The sequence below is a fragment of the Atractosteus spatula genome, chromosome 8 (genome assembly GCF_055471065.1).
Source record: "Atractosteus spatula isolate fAtrSpa1 chromosome 8, fAtrSpa1.hap1, whole genome shotgun sequence".
Classification (NCBI taxonomy): domain Eukaryota; kingdom Metazoa; phylum Chordata; class Actinopteri; order Semionotiformes; family Lepisosteidae; genus Atractosteus; species Atractosteus spatula.
In genome coordinates, this window is record NC_142713.1 from 7,981,892 (window position 1) to 8,004,022 (window position 22,131).

Genomic DNA, 22,131 nt, shown 5'->3' on the forward strand with positions numbered 1-22,131 from the left:
CTCCACCACCACCAGCATGCAGCCCCCACCTGGATGATGCAACGGCAGCCAAAGTCACCAATATACTCCCCACACATCAGCTATCAGGGGAGGAGAACAGAGTGATGAAGCCAATTCATATATTAGGGATTATTAGGAGGCCATGAGCCGTAAAAGCCAGCGAAATTTGGTTGACACCCCTACTGGTTTTGTGAAATGCCCCAGGTCTCATTCACAGGAAAGATTTTTTTAGACGTGTATACTGTTTTTTTTTTTACAGTACAGTGTCCTCAACGGTATACTGGGACATTAGGAAACCACAGGCTGCAGGGTGAGCGCAGGATGCTGGCATAATATTGTTGAAGCCGATGTCCTGTTAATGACGCCCACATCACTTACAAGAAACAAAAAGATCTACGGATCAAACAGCCTGCACTCAGCAGCCCTCTTCTTTATGTTCTATATTGTACAATAGTAATGGAGCTATTTCAGGAATAATCCCTTGAGTTGCAACTGACTGTCAGTTACCCCCTGTAATTAGTGGGTTCAAACCAGAGGCCACACGGACGTGACACAGACATGGGTTTCTATGACTGCATAAGCAAAAGCCTTTGATCCCCAATTGGACTCAGAGATGTCCGTCATCACTAAGATGTCATCCGATTGATCGCACATCCGCATGATCTTTTTAAAATTGTGTTGTATTAATGTCCTATTGTTTTTCAAATGGGGGGCTCTAAACTTTAAAGCGGAGTTCACTGGGAGTTACAAAAATTAGCAAACAACACATTTATTTTGTATTTCTGCCGCCTCTCATGAAATAAGAGTAAAAACAATGTCTCGGCAGGTCCTTATTGTAAAGACAGAATTGAAACTAGCGAAGGATTCTTTTTTTTTTTTTCTTGACCATTCTTGAGAAACATTATCCACAATGTGGTTTGGTTCTAGTTTTTAATATCAAAAAGGTTTTCGCATTCAGAGATTATAATGAGAGATCCGTAGGGGTAGAGCCCCTGGAAATTGAAAGAATTGCATGACATTTATGATGAAATTAATTTAAACTGCAAGTCATGTAAAGATATACATGGATTTATGATTAAATTGTTCAACCCTGTGATTGCTTGTTTCTGAGAACCTTGGATTGTATCGTACAATGTTTTTTTTTTTTCCCTGTAAGTTACAATACATAACCTCCATTCTTCTATATTTAAAAATTCTCCTGCAATGAAAAATTCTCCTACAATGTTAATAAAGAGAACCACAGATGTGAACAGCCTTATAGTACAGTACAATGAAAAAAAGTGCTCTGAAACAAAGCCATGAATGCAGACTTTTCTATGGTCAACACCTTTCTTTTTAAAAATTGGTTTATTTGATACAGTTTCTTTGCTCCTTAAAATCAAATTAGGTTTAAAAGAAATCTAGTGGTCTTTCAAAATAGGCAATAACTGGCAAATAGTCATACAAAGTAAGTCTTAGGGAGCTGACAGCCCCATCTCTACAGCTTATTCATTCTGAAAAAAAATCATTTAACCTTCTTTAAGTCAACCACATGCTCCACTTTTTCTAGAAGTTTCTAGGCATTTCTAAAACATGTCTTTAAAAAGCATACTGCAACACTGTTCATACTTTTCCTTTCACCTCAATCCCTTTGGTACATTCTCAAAAATATCAGATACACTGTCCTTTGTTTAGACATAGTGGTACAGTCCATTGCCTAGTCAGAGTGGTCTTCCTTCCAAATATGCGCTAAGACTTGATAAATAAAAGCTCATAAGTTTCTTTGTGAGAAATTACAATAAATGTTTTTTTTTTAAATGGACAGAAAAAAAATGTCAAAAAGGTAACATAAATTAAATTGTAGCCTCCTGTTGCAGAAGAAGTTGTACAATGTTAAAAAGTAAAATCCCGTTTAGTAGAAAAAAATGCTATACATGAGCCCACTTTTGCGAAACGGTTAACTCTTTGATTCAGATCAAGGAACTTCCCAGTGGTTCGGAGAAGGAGGACGGCTGTCAGAGCTGATGTCAAAGGTGGAATGATGAGCAAGTCAATATTCAGTGCAAGTTGTTGAACTGCAACAGCCTCACACTGCACAGTGAAGTCTGGCACGTTGATGGAGACAGGGATCATATACTGGAGACCTGAAGTTAGGACCATATTGACAATTTGAGGCTGTGATCTGGATCACACTTGGAGAGCTTTCATGTCAGAGATGTTAGTCTGTAATCTTTGTGATACTCCTAGAGATTCTTCAGCTTCATCCCACTGTAGAAGTTGTGTACAAGCTGACAGCAGAAAGGCTCTAACAGTGTATTCTGAGTTTCCCCAGGAGGGCTGCAGTAGAAGGGCTGTCTCTTTCTTCCATGTCTCATTCGGTACTCAACACATTCCACCACAGGACACAAGCCTGTTGTTTCATTGCCAGTGTCTCTACAGCCATATATCGAAACCAGATGATTGTGATTCGTCAGGCTGCTTCCCAATGAAATTTACAGATGAAAAACAAATCCAAAATCGAGAAATATGAATGATCCATACATTTAAATATCTATTTGTCCTCAGTTTGTCATCATTTTTTGGACAGGAACTTCATTTTGTTACCTAGAAACACAAGAAGAAAATAAAGAGATTATTGTATCGGCGTACACAATCAATTCCAAAGAAATGTGAATGTATTACTGTGGTTCTTTGTAAACACCTGATAATTCATAAAGCAATATAAATGTGCACAAAAACATAGATTTTCAAACAGCAGTCATGTTTTGTAATTTTGGATTGTGCTACGATTGTGCTATACTTTTGTTAAAAATGTTTTTTTAGGTTTATTATGCATGAGTACTTTAAAAAATAGCCCAGAGCTATGATACATATTGATAATATATTATGTATTTCAATACATTTATTTCTATTTTGTCTACTATTTTCTCCATATAACTTGCATTTGTAGTGTATCTAGCCATTATTTTCTAACCACTTTATCCAATACAGGGTCATGAGGGAGCCAGGGCATTTGTGTCATTTATAATAGTATATATTTGTAAGCCTTTTGATTTTCTATACATAATTTAACCCTTTAAATTTAATTTTAATATATCTATGATTTTCCCAGCTTCAACAGATACCTATGCACAGCTGGTTCCAAACTTACTCGTATCCTTGATTTATCCTTGACACTTCTTCCGACGATATAATTAGCCAAAAAAAAAGCAAGTGTTTGGTCAGAAATGAAAATTTGGAAAACATTAAGGCTACTTGTGCTGGATACTGCAAAATCAAATCAAAAACACTTGCATATATTTCGGACAATGGACAAAATGGTCATTGTACCAAAAGACTTGAGTTTTGGAACTGCTTATTTTAGATCATACAGCAATTTTCTTTTGAGGCATTTTTCAGGTCATTATCAGGTCTTTTCATGTCCCGCACTTGACTGGCTCTCAGACGACCCTCGGAAGTTCCCTGTAAGTTGCCCTCTTAATATTCACAGGTCTACCCCCTTGACAGTTATTTTTTCTCCCAGACAAAGTTCACTTTGGGTTTTTCCCCCTTAAACACCACTCCCTGTCTCAAGGCTGTAGCTCCTCTGCCATTGAGTGCAACATTATAGGCAGAACAAGGTATCTGAATAAAACATGATGTTATACTTTGGGAACTATGTTTAAATAAGGGCTTGAGGAGCAGAGAACGCAAAACAGTATAGAAGGAGTGGTTATGGCTCTGTACTTAGAACTGGAAGGTTGTAGGTGCAAAACCTAGGTGGGATACTAGTGTCATACCTTTGGGCAGTGGACTTCACTCTTATTGATTTAGTAAAATATCTGTCACGATTGTAGTCCCTCCTCCTTAAGGGCACTCCGGCTCTTTCACTTCGGACCTGACTTTGTGCACCTGCCCCTTGTTCCAGCCTCCTTCCTCTCCCCCTTAAAAGCCAGGCACTCACTTTATTCGGGGCTCTGCACTGATTCCCATATCGTGCGAGCCCGGGACCTGTAATCGTCTGGCCCCGTTATGTTTTTAAGTTTCTGTTCCTGTTCCCCCCCCTGCCGGTTCCGATCCGGTTCCTGTTTTTAACCTGTCTGTTCTCAGATGGACCGCCCGGCTTTGGACTTTGCCCGTTTTTGGATTCCCCGTTTGCATTACCTCTGGATTGTTTGCCCCGGACTCACGCCCCTGGACACCTGCGCACTTTGGACACGCCCCCCCCGTATTCATTCCCAATACCTGCATGGCTTTTTCCCCTGTGTTTCTCACTCAACCCCGGATTGTGTCATCCACATAGGGTCCGGAAAGAACTGTCCGTTACAATATCAAGCTGTATAAAGGGTCTAATATACTGTATAAAGCACTTTGGACAAAGAACTCCATTTTCTACTGAAGGTAGATGGTATTCTTTTTCATCATGAGCTTTTTCTTATTATGCTAACTTTACCACTAGTGAGCGCAGGACCAATGAGCTTAACCTGCTACGTAAGGATTACAGATTTTTACGAGCAGTGGAATAACCACACAGCTTTTCCTCTGCAGCAATGGCAAGCCCGAGTTTCTCTCTTACTAAAGAAGTGATCTTTGGATTTTTTGTTATGATGTAATTAGCATAACGAACCACTTCTGCTAATTAGGAGTTTGAACTGCTTCCTCACCTAGACCTTTGAGAAATTTATTGACTCCACTCTGCTCACTCCCTGGCAGGGAATCCAGATAGTCCTGTGCCCGCACCTCGAACAGGCCTGGAAAGAGAGACATAGCGTTCTGTGAAAGATGGATGAGCCAAAATTGTCTTAATTTTAAGACGATACAGTATTTGGTGGAGCATTTAACTAAGCCCACAAGATACACCAATTAAAGTACTTAATTAGTACTTGCTAACATATCTAGACTGTATGATACTAGTTAATTGATCTGAGGATCTCATCTCAGTCATTTCTTGAAGGAAGTCAGAGTATTGGCTTCTACCACATGCCTTGGTAGCTTGTTCCACACTCCCACAACCCTTTGGGTAAAGAAGTGCCTCCTGTTCCGGATTTTAAATCCAGTTCCATGTAGTTTCCATTTGTTTCCTCTGGTTTGTATTTCATTGTTCATTCTGAAGAAGTCCTTGGTGTTGTGACTTTGTCAATGCCTTTGAGGATTTATACTTGTATCAGGCTTCCTGGTAGTAGTATTTTAAGTTCAAGACTAAAAAGGTTCAGTTCTTGAAACATGTTGGTGGAGAACATTCCTTTAAATCCCAGAATGCATCTGGTTGCTATTCTCTGGACTCGTTCCAAAGCAGCAATATCTCGTTTAATGTGGTGACCAAGATTTTACACAATATTCTAAAAGAGGCCTTTATACAATTTTAATACTTTATCCCATGATTTGAATTCTATACTTCACAACCAGAGTAGACCTCTAATTTTGTCACCAAGGTTTGAGCTGATTATTTCTAGTGTAAATTATGACACATTCAAATAAAATGTTATATATCAAAAATATATAAAAAGTGGTGAGAATGAAATCTAGCCATTGTAGACTAGTGCTCTGCTCTGATGTTTTGCTTTTTTTTTAATTTTTGAAAAGTAAAAAAAATCAACAAAATAAAAATATTTCCTACAGATTTCTCTCTGTGTTGTCACTCTGGTCTATGTTGCACCTTTGCATTTTATTCAATCACTTTTAAGAGTTACTGTCCCTTCTTACTAATAGCTCTACAGAGTAATATTAATATAATATTTTTTTTAAAAGAATAAGACCTGCATTTCATTTCCACTGATTCAAGTTAGCAAGTATTCAACCATGTTGTTGAAGCCAATATTTTGGCTTCTTTCAAGATGCAGCTGGTTAAGGTCCTCAGATCAATTACCAAACAGGCTAGATAGAAGTTGAATGGCCAGCTGATGTTTGTAACCTTTCCAATTAAATTACATGATTCTAGACTTTTTTTCCCCACACGATCTTTCTTCTGAGTGGGGAAAATTGAGACAATTTTCAATTCAAACAACCTTCAGTTCAAATCAAATTTCCATCCATCCATTTTCCCAATGCCTCATCCAATTCAGGGTCACAAGGGAGCTGGAGTCTATTCCAGCAAGCACTGGGCACAAGGAAGGATACACCCTGGGCAGGACGCCAGTCCATTGTAGGGCACACAGACACAGACACACATACTCACACCAGGGCCAGTTTTCCCAGAAGCCAATTAACCCAACACCATGTCTCTGGACCGTGGGAGGAAACCACAGCACCCAGAGGAAACCCACATGAACACATGGAGAACATACAAACTCCACACAGACAGAATCCCAGTTGGACCCAGACCCCCGGCGCTGCTAGGCAACCACTTCTTGCTGTGGTTTCCTGACTCTTTGTTTCCTGCCGGGCCTACCTCGCAGGCCCTGGCGCCTCAGCTCCCGCTCTTGGATGAAGCCAGTGAACATCTGCGTCTCCATGAAGACCTCCAGGAAACGCCGCAGGCTCTTGGAGGAGATGGCTTTGCGGAAGGCCTCACGCTGGAAGGTGGTGGCCTCGTCCTCCCGTTCAGCCACACTCAGGAAGAGTGGGTAGTGACCCACCATTTCCACAAAGAAACGCACAAAGGCCTCAGACACCACCGTGCTAAGAGAGCTGGAGTCTGATTGGGAAGAGGGATCAAATTGAAAGTCACACTTAGTATATTTTTCAGTTAGTTCACGCTTAGTGTTTATTTTTTTTTAAGAAGTTCAAGTAGGGAGATGTGTCAGCACGCAAAGGATCAGGTAACTGTTTATTCAATGCTGAAAGGAAAAGAAAAGATTCACAATGTTTCAGCCGTGAATTTGTTTGTTAAAAATCTGCATTGCAATTCCGTTAGCTGCTGTAAATTTAAATAATCAAAATGGGTTGCTAGCCTAGATTTACAGTGAAAATGGATTGAAAGGATACAGTACATTTCACTTCTAAAACAAAATTTAATAAGCAACAGTTTTGTTGAGGAAAAGAGAATTTCCTCCCAGTACAATTCTACATTTTTCTCTGGATTTTATTTCAGAATGAAAAGGCCAAGAAAATTGTGCAAAACAGCTTTGAAAGATGGTCAGGTATTTAACACAAATACTCACCATTTGAGGTCTCGCATGCTAGTTCTTTCCTCTTTTCTAGAACATGCTCGAGAGCTGCTTGGAGTTTGTGAGGTAAAATAGAGTCTTCATCATCCATCTGAGAGAAAGATAAAGGGAAAGGCCTAGAATGAGTTATCAGGTAGACATTATTTTGAATGGACTTCAAGCTTAACATTTCTTGAGATCAGCAATTTCTCACTAGCTGATTGTATTAACCAATTTTGAGGTGGACAAAAGTCCTGATCAAAAACAGTAAAGGAATTCTCTACTGTTGACTCAACATAAACTGTGTGTTCAGTCCAAGAAAATTCTGAACAGCTTTACTTAGAATGAGTCTAGTAAAATCATATTTTAAAAAAAGAATTTATCTGAAAAAATGATTTTGTAAAGTGTTTTTGGAGATTTTTTCAGATTAAGTAACATATTTTATATACTGCTCCAGCACCTACAAGCTTGAGAGTAACAGTCATAATTTCCTAAATTAGGAGTAAGAAATTCTAAAAAATTGAGAATAGAGCTTGTAAATAAAATATATTACTGCTAAAACAGAACTCTTCGAATCATGTTTTTCTTTTTTCCCCTTTTCAGTGAGACACAATTGACCGAACTATACACTGGCAAAAAGATTGTAAACTGTTACAGGAACATAAATTACTATTTGACTGATTTTGCTTTTGTGATTTGCTGATAAGAAATATTGATTTTTCCTGGCAAAATTCCAATTTGGTTTTAAGTGTTCAAAAAACCATCTGTGCCTAAATAAGTTCTGTGTACAAATCTACATCAAGTGAAGCCTGTCCAGCAATTTCATTTACTACAGGACCACCTCTTTATTGCCAACAACCATTTTAGTGTTTATGGAATTGAAAATACTGACTTATCTTGTTCCAAGTGGCTGCTTTAGTAAAAAAGGACTGTTTGCCTGACAAATGTGAAACAGCTATGCATGTGACATGGGAGCAGGTGTCTGTTCAGATGTATTGGTTGTGACTCAAGCAAGAGTGAATCACACACAAGGCCAGCCTACCTGTCTGAGGAAGCGATTGTTACCAAGGTCAACCACCAAAACCTGGGAATTAGAACAGTAGGAAAGATGATGTAATTTCCTGCGAGTGAATGAACTCAGCCCTTTTCCTGTGCTTAATGCCCATCTTGGCCATTGTTTTGAGGAGGAAAGAGCCAAGGACCTTTGATGTCTAAAGTAAATCACTATGGTACACAATGCCTTTAGCTGGAAGATCACATAAAAGGAAAGAACCAACGCCTTTTATCTTACACACAACATGTGAACATAACGCAATTCATTATGTATATTCTTTATGTAGAATACCCCACTCTCCACAATAACTAAAATTGAAAATCAATGTGTTAAAGAGAATCCTGGGATATATGTGAAACTTCTGTAAATATTTTGGAAATACTGGAGTAGGGTTAAAAGACAAAGAATTATACCATCCAATTGTAATTTCAGCTCCATTTGCACCTGTACTTGTACCACTGTGCACACTAATAATAAAGATGATTCTGTGCCTATTTATACAGTCAGCAAGAAACAAGAGCTGTCAGTTTAGAGCTGCAGAAATAACGGTGTTTATCTTAAAAACATCTTGGAAATGGAATGTGCACAGTGCAAAAACAGTACTTCCAGACAGCAGGAGACATTTCTTTTTTTCCCTGAGAGGGAAGAGTGGGCCTCTGGTCAACTCAGTACAAAAAAAAAAGACATTGCTGATCTGGCAGAACTTCAAAGAACAGTGACCAGACTAAAGCCAAGTTTTATAGGAATGTCACACACATACAGGTTAAAGGAAAGGTTCCTCTTTCAGTCTTGAATGCAGGAGATTGTGACAAGTTCCCAGGAAAACTCAAAGAGAGCAAGTCAACCCAATGGAACATCCATTGCTCAGCAATGAGATAGAGAACCGGAGGTACAAGTGGAAGTTATGTGGAAGTGTATTTAGGGTTAAAAACAGGAAGTTCTTCTTTAAATAACGTGTGGTGGGTTTTTGGCAGGAAGCCATTTCCAGACATGTTGCTAAAGCTTATTCCCTGGGATCTTTCAAGAAGCAGCAGGATGAGGAAGAATAGGCTGCTCCCGTCTCGCTTGTAACCCTTTCTAACGTTGTGAAGATGTGACTCACCTCCTCAATGGGCAGCTCTTTGAGTCTGGGCAGGGAGCTGGAGAGCAAGCCCACGATGAACGGGGTGGGCGTGCAGACGATGTCGATCATGGAGGGCGGCAGCACTGGGATGTAGGTGTGCTGCCAGGCGAAGGGGTAGAGCAGGGCCACCATCGCATGGCAGCACTGGGACAGCGTGCTGCAACAGAGAGGGAGCGACAACGGTGTCACCATCAGCCAGTCGGGGGTCACTCTCACCGCACGAGGACACTGGGAGAATTTCCCAAGGACGTCAAGCAGCACAGAGGTTGATAAGGAGTTTCGGTTATAATGACTGTTTTGCCCCGTATATTATAATGACGGCTGCATTTTTTGGGGTTGGTTGTTCTTATTTTCACTGTGGGTCAACTACTGACGGATTTCCTCCTCCGTAACTGAAATAGTGCGGTTTGCCGCGAGACAAATGTGCTGGTTGCGTTTTCTAAGTATCTTTAGCAATGCGGATTTTAGCACGCATGTCCAAAGGCTTTTCTGTACAACTCAACCATTGTGTGTCTCGGCAGGGGCAACATTGACATTGACCTGTTTTTGGACTAAACATTAAACTCTCTGCTTACATCTGTTTTTTCCCCGTTTACAACAGTTTTTTGTGCAATATGTGGTAGGGACTTGTGCAACATATTGTTATATTTATAATGTGCAATACAACTTTTTGTGTACTGTTCTGTTTTTTGTATATTCTGTACCGTGAGCAACTTTTTTTTAGTGCACTTCTCACGGTATTGTATGTATTGTATTGTTGTATTATTTCATTACACTGTGCTGTGTTGACTGTGCTAAGCTGCTGTTGCACTGCAATTTCCCTCACAATAAAGTATCTATCTTTTCTCCTAAGGCATTCAACCAGTGAAACCTCAAACGTCCTTCCAGCAGGGGTCACTCTAGTCATGCTAAGCAATTCATTAATTTGTCACTATGCTTGCGAGATCTGAGGAAGGCCATCTCTGTATGACAAGCGAAAAACCACAGTTTATCCACATACTGTACTTAAACCAAGATGCGTTACACTACATTTCTAACATTACTAGGTTAGCGGGTAAACATGCTACACGTTTAAATGTAACCTGATCATGCTGAAGTCTACACCACAACTGAATGTTTCTTTTTTTAAAATACATTGCACTGATTTGCCCTAACTGCTGTATATTTCAATCTAAAATCAATAAAGCAACAATAAACATTTTTTGCAACAGTACAATAAATGGCAGAAAAGATGGGCAACATATTCTAATAGGAAATGTGATCATCTGTGTAACGCGAGAGGCAGATTTCAAAGAGAGCGTGGAGTGTATTACATTCCTGCTATGGTTTTCATAACCCAGCATTCATGTACAGTATTACAACTATTTGGCATAGCTATGCATAATTCCTTTCTCAGAATATTGCAATTCAGTCATATTGTATTAGTACGCCCATCATTCTGAAGGGAGGGGAGGTTTGAAAACTCTTGATGAAAACCACATGCACACACAGCTGTACATTTAGGTTTTTGCCTTTCACCCCAGAAGGTGGCAGCATGCTACCAATCCATAATAAAAAAACTATTCATTTGTGATCAGTGAGAGGACAGAGCACACGGCAGACCACTATCTCGCAGGATGCATAGACAATTTAGAAGTCTCAATTAGCTACACCAGAATGTTTTTGGAATTTGGATGGGGTCTGCTGCATTGAGTGAAAATTCACCATGCAAACTCCACACAGAAGGTACCATCATCAAGAACTAAGCCCAGGACCGAGAGCAATAAAATCCAAAACAAATTCAGAGAAGTGAATTAATCCTAAATTTTGCAGAAGACCTGATTGATATTATTATTATCTAGCACCAAATAAATAACTAAACAACTTCAAATCAGAAGTCACTGAAAACACCTTAAGATCCATGAAGCGAGTACAGAGTAGGTCTCGTATCCAGTTAGTATTCAGTTTTTAAGGTACACTTGAGAAGGCAAGGTCCCCAATTTACAGTATGTATCTGGAAAAGTGTATGACTAAAATAAAATGTCTTTAAATTTGCTAAAAATCTATTCTAAATGCAGCAAAGCTCTGAGATTCTTCTAGGACACATTGTTTTAATGTCACAGAATGAAACGACACATGATGATGTCATGTGAGTCCAAGTGCAAATTCAATGAATTCATTTTCCAGTTTTTCAGCCGACTGCCAAGAAGGCCGATCCACAGTCAGCCACTGCCCTGGCCCTTGGCCACTAGGCCTCAGAGCCACTTCACAAACCCTCTCTCTGGCTTCTGTGTGGTTTTTCCAAAATGATTGTTCCCACGGCAACTCCAAGACACAACAGCATTCTTTCCTAGCTCACCCGTCAGAAATAAGAAAAAACAAAAAAGGACCCCAAAAACTGCCTGTCATTTCTTACGTTTTATGATAGTGTCACATTCTTTCCTGTTTTGACCAAGCTTGTAACAAACAGCCAAAGTGCTTATTCTTTGAAGGAGAAAAAAATGACTACACTGATCCAGCAGTCCAGAATGTATTTTCTTTATCTAATATTTGTTTTTTTCATTACTGTCACCCACTACGTTAGGCTTGAGATGCATCCTGCCATCTGTTAGATCATTCAGCTTTGCATTAAGGCATTTTTCATGTTTAACTGCATGTGTAAAATGTCCCCTGCTATACAATGCAATTGCCCTACAAACTGCGAGTTGCCAGGAATAAAAGCATCAGCCAAGTGAAATAATATCATAGGGTTTAGCTGCAGCCAAACTGCCTCCACATCTGGACTGCAGAATGTTCTGCACACATTAAACCAGGAGAAATGCTGAATTCTTAGAAAATCCTGTTTCTGGCATCCTGACACACATGATCACAGGAAATGGCATTGCTAATAATGTGTGGAATTTGCCCTTTTCATAAAATGTACATGATGCAAAACAATCCTTGAATATCATTGAGTTGAATATCATTGAATTCCAGTGAAACTGAGCTTGACACTTTCTCACAAACTGAAATTTACATAGTGTATAAAGTGAATGTCAAGCTCTTCCTAAATTGAAAATAGAATTTTGCATCAGACAAAACTACAATGAAAAAAGTGTATTTTTTATTGTTTATGAAATTAAGTGATATTCCTCTTATTTTAAACTACCAGAGAAATTCCCAGATTAAACTATTCATATTGACCAGCTGGTCTAAAAAGGTCAAATAAAACAGCTTTAGACTGAATATTTTTTTTTAAATTTGTTGTAATACAAATCCACCAAAATAAGAAGCGTGGTTCATTCCGGATAATTCCTGTAACAAAGAGCATTTAAAACTTCTTAACTTCCTCTGCAGACACACAAGTGAACAAAAAGACATTTCTGCTTCACATTTATCCTTCTCTTGCCCGAACCAATGCTTGTCTTAAAACCATGGCCCAGGCACATACACCTCAGTCCCTAAAATGGAATTAAAAGGGTTCTCTAGTCCCCTGGGGGACCCCACACCTCACCTCAGCTTGTCCGCGGTGAAAATGACCCTCCTCTCCAATAGCAAGGAAGCAAAGACCCGAATCAAGAGGCGAAGCTGTAGTGAGGAGAACAGGCATTCAAAATCCACGTGTTCCAGACGCGAGTCTGAGGGTCGACACAGCTCAATAACCTGAGGACAGGGCAAAGCACAGCAGATTCACTAACCCCCTGGCACAAGCTGTCTAACGCAAGCTGAAATGCAAAGGATTAGGGTCACAGAAGCATGGAATAGGCTTATGATGAGAATCGATCGATTCGATGTTGTTGTAGTTAGTTGTAGGCAATACCTCTTTTATTGACGTTAAGTTTCCGGTCACTTTGTATTTAGTTTTCATTAGTGGGCTAACCTGTTACCCTTTCGTTAAAATAAACCTTAACTCCTTACTCATTTACTGTACGTCAAAAGACCACAAAGGGTTTATACAAGCTGAATTGCAAAGGATTAGGATCATGGAAGCACGGAATAGGCTTATGATGATAATTGGTGTTGTTATAGTAAGTTGTAGGCAAGATCTCTTTTATTGATGTTATGTTTTCAGTTGCCTTGTATTGCAACTCACAACTGGCAGCCTACTGAAGCTCAGCATGTGTGTAAAAATCCCTGGGTGTTTCTCGAAAAGAGTAGGGGTGTAACCCCGGTGTCCTGGCCAACTTTCCCATTGGCCCTTACCAATCATGGGTTCCTAATAATCCCCATCTCTGAATTGGTTTCGTCACTCTGTTCTCCTCCCCAATATTATTATTATTAATAAAAAAAAATAATAATAGATTTTCATATGTCTTTATGTAGCAGTTCTCCTTTTAAGGTTTCATTACTGGACTATACTGTTACCCTTTATTTAAAATGAACCCTACCCCCTTACTCACTCACATCAAACAAATAAAGGGTTAAATTTGTATCCCAGACCGTGCGCTTTAATGTTTGTAGTAAAAAGAATTACACTTGACGAACCTTTTAATTAATACAGATATATAGGAATGGCCAGTTGGTTTTCTACAAAACGTTCCAGAAATTGGGTAGGTTGCAAGAACCAGCCTCTTTTAACTCAATATACTGTATCCACACACAGAACCCCCACAAGAAAAAGCAAAGATATGAATAAGATGTGTGCAGTTGCGGCTCACAATTGTGCCTGGGTGGTTCGGACTGAGTGCATAGATCACTGTTGATATCAGTCATGACAGGGCTATAGGCTCTCACTGACAAAGATGTCAGGCCTTGACATTATTTTTGACAAAGGTCACGAGCTCCATTTTGGAGCACAAGGGCACGCACCTCAGTCCCAGAGCCCGGCAGGAAGTTCTTGACAGTGATGGTCCTGCCAGGGGCGGGGAATGGTGCCTCCATGACGCTTCTCATGAAGGGCTGCACGAGGGCAGGAGAAATCGCCCGTCGCTTCTCCACCTCATCCAGGATCTGTTGTGAAAGAGCAGCACAGACGCCTCAGCTCTGGACAGTGGGACACAGCACAAGCCACCCTCCTGCAGAGCAAGTCTGCAATGAACTGTGCCACAGCCCTGGGGAGAAACTGGATTTCTCAATTTCCTCTGCGGGTGTTCGCTATTACCATACTCTACTGTTATAACAAGCGACTCCCTTCATAAATGCAATCTTAGCTCTTCCCAGCAATCTAAATATGCAGCTTATTACAAATTAAACACCAAAACAGAACAAAATGACACAAGATAATGATACTAAAAAGGATGTTAAATTTTGGTAATAATTCCTTATTGAATATTTAAGCACTATAGTCCTTTAACGAGTACTGATGTTATAAAAAAAACACTGTGGTTTAGAAACTCATTCTTTCTGCTTGTACACCTCAATTAACCCCAAAAAACTTTGGGGTAGTTATAGAAAACATGATTTGAAAATTCTGCTTTTCAGTGTGGACTTTATCTTTACTAGTTGCTTTGGTTTTTTTCGGGGAGGGTGTTCACCACAATCAAGCATTTATAATCTCAATAAGAGTTACCCTGATATTAAAGTGGAAATACCGTTGCAATTATTGCCCCTGCTTGACTTAGGTTTGTCCAAAAAAAAACACACAAGCAGACACCCTGAAGCAAATAATTCCTATTATTCAACTTATTGTTCCAGTAAAGGAAAGAAAGTATTTGAGTGTGTGCTTTCTAAATATTTTAGACAAATAAATTAAATGACAAATGCTTTCACCTCATGCGATCATGCCTGTTGGTTTTGGAGTTGTGGAGGTGTGAATATGTTATTATACATTAATGGATTACAATACTGATCCAATCCTAGACTGACCAATCAAAGACCAGCATTTTCCCCTCCGATTTCTGGTGGATACGACCTGCACTGCAGACTGTCATGGAAACTGCCATTACCTTTGAAAAGAGGTCAAAACACCCCAGCCGGCTCACAATACAGTACACCTCAGGCAGACGCCTTCCCTTTCCACTGGGCTGCAATGACAACAGAGCACAAGGGTGAACTCATCTGAGATAGTGAAGACATAATACATCACAAGACGCACATGGTGCTATAATGACATCATGCCTAGGTCACTGGGCACAATACCACAAGCATTATGATGTACATTCTAGGACTCAGCATTTTTCAACATACACTCTGGATTGAATTCTTCCAATGCAAAGGATTGTTTAAGTAAAAGAAAGAAATGTAAGTTTGTGTGTGCTTTCTAAATTTGAAATGAGGGGCAGTATGCCTGGTCCTTCAGAAAGGCAAATCTTTTCATGCCTCTTGGTTTTGGGTGGCTGGATGTACAGTATCAGTCTGTTATTATCTATGAAAGGATACCATTATGGATCCAGTCCCAGACTAACCGATCAGAGCTTTATTTTCTTGCTATTGGCCATTGTATAATAATCAGTAATTTCACCCACAGGAAAACAAAGGAAGTGCTCAGGCTTCTACCACTCCTACGTCTGTGAGGCTTGGTTATCAAGTACATTTCTCTAGGCTATTTATTGTACAGATGTATATTGAGGCAGATTACTTTTACAGTTTAGTTTTAAGTTAGCAGAAAAGAATTTCAACACAGTCCTGGTGTTATATACTCCTGGGGGCATATGTGGGTCTTCATATAAGAATTAAGCAAGTGAGAGTTAGAGATTGAAGTTTATTCCACTTAAATCGTAGAAATAAGATGTATATAATTGACACCACTTTTATATTAGTTTTAATGTAGCTTGCATTCCAACTCAGCTCTTAACAAGCTAAACCAGCTGCCTACTGGCTTAAATTGATCAATTAAACAGCTTCTTACAGCTACTCAGGTGCTGCTTTGAAACTTTGAAGACACACTTGCCCTCTAGGACTTAGATTGGACTCTCCTGCCCTAGATTCTGTATGGATGAACCTGTAGCCCTGTCACATCAGGTTAGGAAAGTTATTCCCCAGCTGCCTGCAGAACTCAGGCAATGTAAAATAAAGAGCAAGAAATAGAAGTCTTAAAGAATACACTCACTGTGGTAAGTTTACATGGCAAAGCAGATGATGTGCGTCACTACTTCACTCAATAAGAATGAGTCAAATTTTCACTTACCAGTAAACGTCGGCAATATCCGAACCTCCTACTCCCATCCTCACCAGTCAAGACAAAAGAGAACGTTTCGCTGAAAAACAAAGCCAAAACCAATTTACTGGCATGCACTACCAACTTGGAAGTGGTAAGATTTACTTTTTTTTTCATTTCTCTATGGGATATCCTTGAATGTGCCTGCAGTCACTACCAAAATACTGTCACTGGCACAAGAAAATGCATTTTATGAAGATCAGAAGATACAGACAAAACCTCATAATTCATGGAATTATATTTAATTAATCAATGAATTCTTAAACCAGTCTTTACTGATATTATTGTTTCAGGGACAGCTACCTGTCCTTATGGCTGGACTTCAGAATGCATCTCCATGATATGACACAATGCTGTTGCATTGGCAGTGGATCTGGAGGTGATGGAGGAGTGAGAACTCCAGGAAACACTGATCTAAAAGTCCCCATTTAAACAGTAGAGTGGGTGATTGATAGCAATTGGGGCCAGCCTCCTCCTGAACTTTGATCCTGAACTTTTGTGTATTTAGTTTAACAGGAATTATTAAACTTATTTATGAAAGAAATAAAGTTGATGTGGGTAGCACAGTGTCACAATGGTTAGCGTTGTGTCCTTGCAGCAATGTGTTCAATTCCTGGACTGCTACCTGTGAGGAGTTTGTATTTTTCCCCCCAATGTTTGCACTGGTTTCCTCCAACAGTCCAAAGACATACTGGTAAGCTAACGGACGTCTAGGAAAATTGGTGTGAGTCTGTGTGTGTATAGTAGAGTAATAGTAGAGGAGTTTATCACCATACAGTATGTACATATACAGTACAGTGGAATTCTTATCCGCGTTGATCTCTCAGGATACACACAGTACAACAGACAACACCATACAATGTAGACAGTACATTACGAACATAATAAATAATAACATCAGGAACAATAAATATGTTGTGAGACAATAAATATGTAGTACATGGTGCAAAAAGTGCATAGTGCAGACATGCATTGAGTTCCGAGGCATTGCAGTGAGTTGTTAAGGATGCAGTCGGGTAGAAGCTGTTCTTAAGCCTGATGCTCCGTGCTTTAACAGTGCGGTACCGCTAGCCAGAGTGCAAGGGGGAGAACAGTCCTGTGGCTGGGATAATTGGTATCCTGAATGATGGATTGGGCTTCATTACGACAGAAGATGGTGTGAATCTCACTGATTGATGGTGAATCACATCCTATAATCCTCTGTGCTGTTGCCACAACCCTTTGTGGTGCTTCACTGTCGAAGACTGTGTCTGTGCCCTGCAATGGACTGGCATCTTATCCAGGGTGTACCCTGCTTTGTGCTGTGCCCGTTGTTTGCTAGAATAAGCTACAGCTCCCCTGCATTCCTGATTTGGATAATGGGGTTTGAAATTGCATGGGTAGATAAGATCAATGTCTGAACACTGTTTACTCCTAGTTAACAATGAAGATTCCAGATAAATAATTTTCATTCAGATGGTGCCGATGCGCACATGTGCTACTCCTTGGATAATACTCTTAAATGATAAGAGAAAAAAATAATCTGAGAACATTGACTTACTTCTTAGAACTTAATGCTAGTAAACATTGATAGTTAACATCTGCAACAGTTATGGAATTATCTGAGCTTACACATAAGCTTACACAAATAACACTGGATGTCTACATTTTGCTCAGTATTTCCTTCACACTTGCAGCAGTTTCAATTCCAACCTTTACTGCCATATTTTCAGAAAAAAAGCCCCAAATAGTCTAATATTGCATATTAAAAAAACAATCCCACAAGTATTTCTTTTGGCCTCTTCTTAATGTTTCCTAAGCCTAGGTCACCCACAGGTTAAGCAATACTGAGTTTAAAGCCATACCATCATCTCAACAAAGAGAACCAAGCCACACTTTGTCAGTCAAGAAAATGAGGCCGGCATTTACAATCTCCACAGTCTCCTCGGGGGAGAGATTATCTTTCCAAACAACTGCATGAAAAGGCATTAAGTAAAAAAAAAACAGTTTATGATGAATGGCATATTCTGAAAGAGAGGGGAGAATATCATTATTCTGAAAATATTATTTTGGTATGGATGTGTCATGCCTGTACAGGGTTTGTTTTCGTCAGCCGAGATAGTAAGCACGGTATGAATAATATATTTTCTGATACAAAAACAAACAAAAGAGGTTTTTAAGCATCATATACTGTAAAATCTCTGTAGGTGAAACTTTGGACTATTTAAGGGCAGGTTGAAAGATGTTGTAGCCCTTTAGCAAATACTTTATAAATACGTTTTTCTATGTTTATGTAGTTTTAACAATCCAGAATGCAAAAATCACTACATGCAGAATCTGAAGGTACAGGAGATTGTGCTGTAGAATGTAGGTGTGTAAGTGCTGTCATTTATTGCTATTGATCATTAAACCAGAGAACTACATTTAAATAATAATTGGAATTCATTCCTTTCATTTCTATAACTTGTTATCCCAAAGGACACCAAAGCACTTTACGTATAGGAGGGGATCAATGTTTTCCGAGCCTGAAACACAACATTCACCTGGACATGTGGCAGCCATTATGCATCAGCAGCCCCACTACAAACCCCATGAGGTGTAAAAGTGAGAGTTTTCTGGTGAAGGAAATGACTACACCTTAAAGTAAAAGGTGAATTGGGTTAAAGTAAAGATTGAAGGTTAAAGTAAAGGGGAATTTTAGGTAAGCCAGTTCATGCAAGCCCACAGCGGAAGTAAATCAGGTTAGAAACTCTGCTATTACAAACAGTGCCACGGGATCTTTAATGAGCAAAACTATGTCTCCAAATTCTTGGGATGTATTTTTAAGAAGCACAGTAATTTTATAGCATTTATATTTGGGATCTGCATGATCCTAGAAATGTTTGGGCAGATACTCAGTGGCAGATTTGTAAAGGTCTCAGAATGCATGTAAAGGGTTCAAAATGGACAATGTAAGCCATGAGGAAATAAAAAAAAAATGCAAGTATTAATGCTGGATATTTTTGGAAAGAGAAGGAGATGGCTATGAAGACTTTTAACCACAAATTTATTTCACACTTCGTAAAGGCAGCCACAGCTGAGAGAGGGAAATGTAGAAAAGTAGCTCTAACCTGGCAAAGTTGTCCACTGGCACCCAGTCCTTGGCGTCAGGGAAACAGAACTGAGGGATGACTTTCAACTGGTCCTCAGCCTCCCGCATGAACTTGAAGCTTCGCTCCAGCTGTTAACACAAAAGCAGCTTCCTATGAGTCCAACACTGCCACACATTCACCACTGACACTCCTATACCTCAGAAGCAGCCTTTCTCTCCAGAAGCCATCAGGTGAACAGCTGTCTAATGTCACCATACACAAAAATACTATAAACCAAAATTCAGAAAGAAATTTTAGGTATGACCTACTTAAGAAATACATTGTTCAAAGGAATGCATTTGTTCTTGCTAACATTATAATATTTCTTAAACATTGTTCGTTACAGTAATAAGTCATTGGTCATACTGAAGAAACTAAAAGCATTAAGCAAAACTACTTAAGAAAGCACTAGATCGAATCTCACCATTGACTTTCAAATAGCTCATTGTCAATCTTTAATGTCCATAGCACCTTTTTTTTTAAACTGGGTAATAGTATTACATTATCCTGGTGTTATTTTTTATGGGACACATCTCAGGAAACAAAATTGAGTATGTTGTTGAAAACCCATTACTTCTTTACCTTCAGATAAACGTTATTTAAGAACTAGTTGGAGGCGAGTTAAAGTTCTCAACTTAAAGAATCTGAATCCATCTCGGTGTTGGTTTCCCAGCATTTCATGATCATATTCATCCATCTATTTTCTCACCCTTTCAATCAACTCAGGGTTGTGGGGGAGCTGGAGCCAATCCCAGCACATGGCAGAATAAACCCTGAACCATCTCAGGGCACAAACAGAAGACACAAACACAGACGCGCACACACTCACACCAGGGCCAATTTTTCCAGAAACCAAGTAACCTGCGTAGTATGTTTTTCGACTGGGGGAGGAAAATGGAGCACCCACCCAAAGGAAATCTCTGCAGACATCGGGGGGGGGGTGGGGGGGGAGTGCCATTAAGTCGGTGTCGACTCAAGGGGACCCTATGAATAGTTCCCCCGTCACTATCCATGGAGTTTTCATGGCAGGATACGGAGGTAGATTGCCAGGCCTTTGTTCCGCGCAGATAGTGCTAGTGTTGTTGCCGTTGTCACAGAAACGTGATCCTCTGCCTCCAACACTACCTCATACTCCTGCTGCCCAGTATAGGTTATTAGAGAACCTTGTACCCTGAGATTATGAGTCTCATGCTCTACCAACAGCTAGTCGGGGCGCAGACATGGGGAGAACATACAAACTCCACGCAGATAGCACCCCAGCTCCAGAATTGAACCCGGGGTCACAAGGTGGCACTGGTAACCACTCTGCCATCACCCATGATTATAGATGATAGGTTAAACTGAGTTCCCTGTGTGAATGATCACGGTACTACATCACTGACAAAATGCCAATGCGCTATTACTGTACACGTCACTACTGTGCAACAGCCCCTTAGCCCCAGCAAACCACTCTCACCTTCAGGGGAAACTGCTGTGTGACCTCAGGCAGGTAGGGCGCTCCAGCCTGCTTCTTGTGGAGCGCCACCACCAGAAAGTACTCAAAGAGCCTGCGCTCCTGTAGCTCCATCAGGTCTCTCTCCAGGGTGCGGTAGCGGCCGGTCTGCTTCAACATGGACTGCACTGACACCAGGCGCTGGCTGTGAGCTGGGGGAGAGAGAGAAGAAAGGGAGAGGAAGGAGAGTCATCAGAGACTAGGACAGGGCTGCAATGAAATGGAAAAGAGAGGGTGTGATTGTGACATTGCGTTTAACAGAACAGCTACAGAAGCACCACACAAACATTCACACAGAGAGACACACAGTGCAGCCATGAGCTTTGATTGCCCCCTTGGGGATAAATAAAGTACTATATTCCAAAATGAAATGAATAAAGATGGGCATGTTGTGTGTGAACTTCTCTTCAAATGCTATTTTAGTTCTTGAAAGTGTTAAGCCCTGCCCTTAAAAGCAAGGGTTGTCCTGAATTATTACTTTGTGAAGATTTATAACAAACTTAAGTTTTTGAAGTTCTAGAAGGGAGCTGTGCCAGCATGTGCAGGCTGCAAAGGAACATGTCAAGGTTTATTCCAAGTTGAAAGGAAAAGAAAAGAGAGACAAAGTTTCGGCTGTGGAGCCTTCTTCATACCTGAAGGGCACGCACCTGAAGAAGGCTCCACAGCCAAACGGTTGTGTCTCTTTTCTTTTCCTTTTGGCATGGAATAAACCTTGAGCCGATCTTTACTTATGGTTTCATGCAGTGTATTCATGTTTTTGGTATAAATGATCTCAGAATTCCTTAATTCGGCACATCACCTGAGATCGTGAAAGAGAATTGCTACTCATACCTATAAATTGATTAACGAAAAGTGACTCTTCGGCACGGTTCTCTAAGACCATGAGTGGCCACTGAGCTTAGACAGAGTGATGCCTATTGAACTGAATTGTCACAAACACAAATCTTTGTACAGAGCAAAATCCAACAAACTTAACTAATATGTTTGTTTTCAAAAACTACAGTTTCACTGCTTTGAAAACAAAGTTAATGGCTGAGTTTAGAGGCAATTGGAGGTCACTTACATGTGCAATACACTGTGGAACAATTGAAAAATAATTTGTTTACTTTATGGTGTTGTAACCACATTGTCCTGTAGGCATCCAAGAGTTATACTATGAGACTAATTCCACAGTAGTAGCATTATAGATTCCTTTGAGCTGCGTTCGTTAAGCTTCTCAAGAGCAGGGTGGTTCATTTCTGTGTGCTGACAAGTT

The 22,131-nt window shown here is 40.0% G+C and overlaps 1 protein-coding gene across 1 annotated transcript in view; it reads right to left on the bottom strand.

Moving 5' to 3' along the window:
- Positions 1–1,310: 1,310 nt before the first annotated feature.
- LOC148829145 (DENN domain-containing protein 2A) overlaps positions 1,311–22,131 on the bottom strand; it is a 64,468-nt gene continuing 43,647 nt past the window's right edge. The window contains exons 9-20 of the mRNA XM_088924099.1: positions 20,841–21,028; positions 19,364–19,473; positions 16,245–16,314; positions 15,064–15,141; positions 13,988–14,128; positions 12,693–12,841; positions 9,200–9,377; positions 8,086–8,127; positions 7,059–7,155; positions 6,347–6,592; positions 4,623–4,709; positions 1,311–2,583 (exon numbers count right to left, since the gene is read on the bottom strand). Of these exons, the coding sequence (XP_088780225.1) occupies positions 2,552–2,583; positions 4,623–4,709; positions 6,347–6,592; positions 7,059–7,155; positions 8,086–8,127; positions 9,200–9,377; positions 12,693–12,841; positions 13,988–14,128; positions 15,064–15,141; positions 16,245–16,314; positions 19,364–19,473; positions 20,841–21,028 (1,418 nt within the window). The 3' untranslated portion in view covers positions 1,311–2,551. The remainder of the gene's footprint in view (positions 2,584–4,622; positions 4,710–6,346; positions 6,593–7,058; positions 7,156–8,085; positions 8,128–9,199; positions 9,378–12,692; positions 12,842–13,987; positions 14,129–15,063; positions 15,142–16,244; positions 16,315–19,363; positions 19,474–20,840; positions 21,029–22,131) is intronic.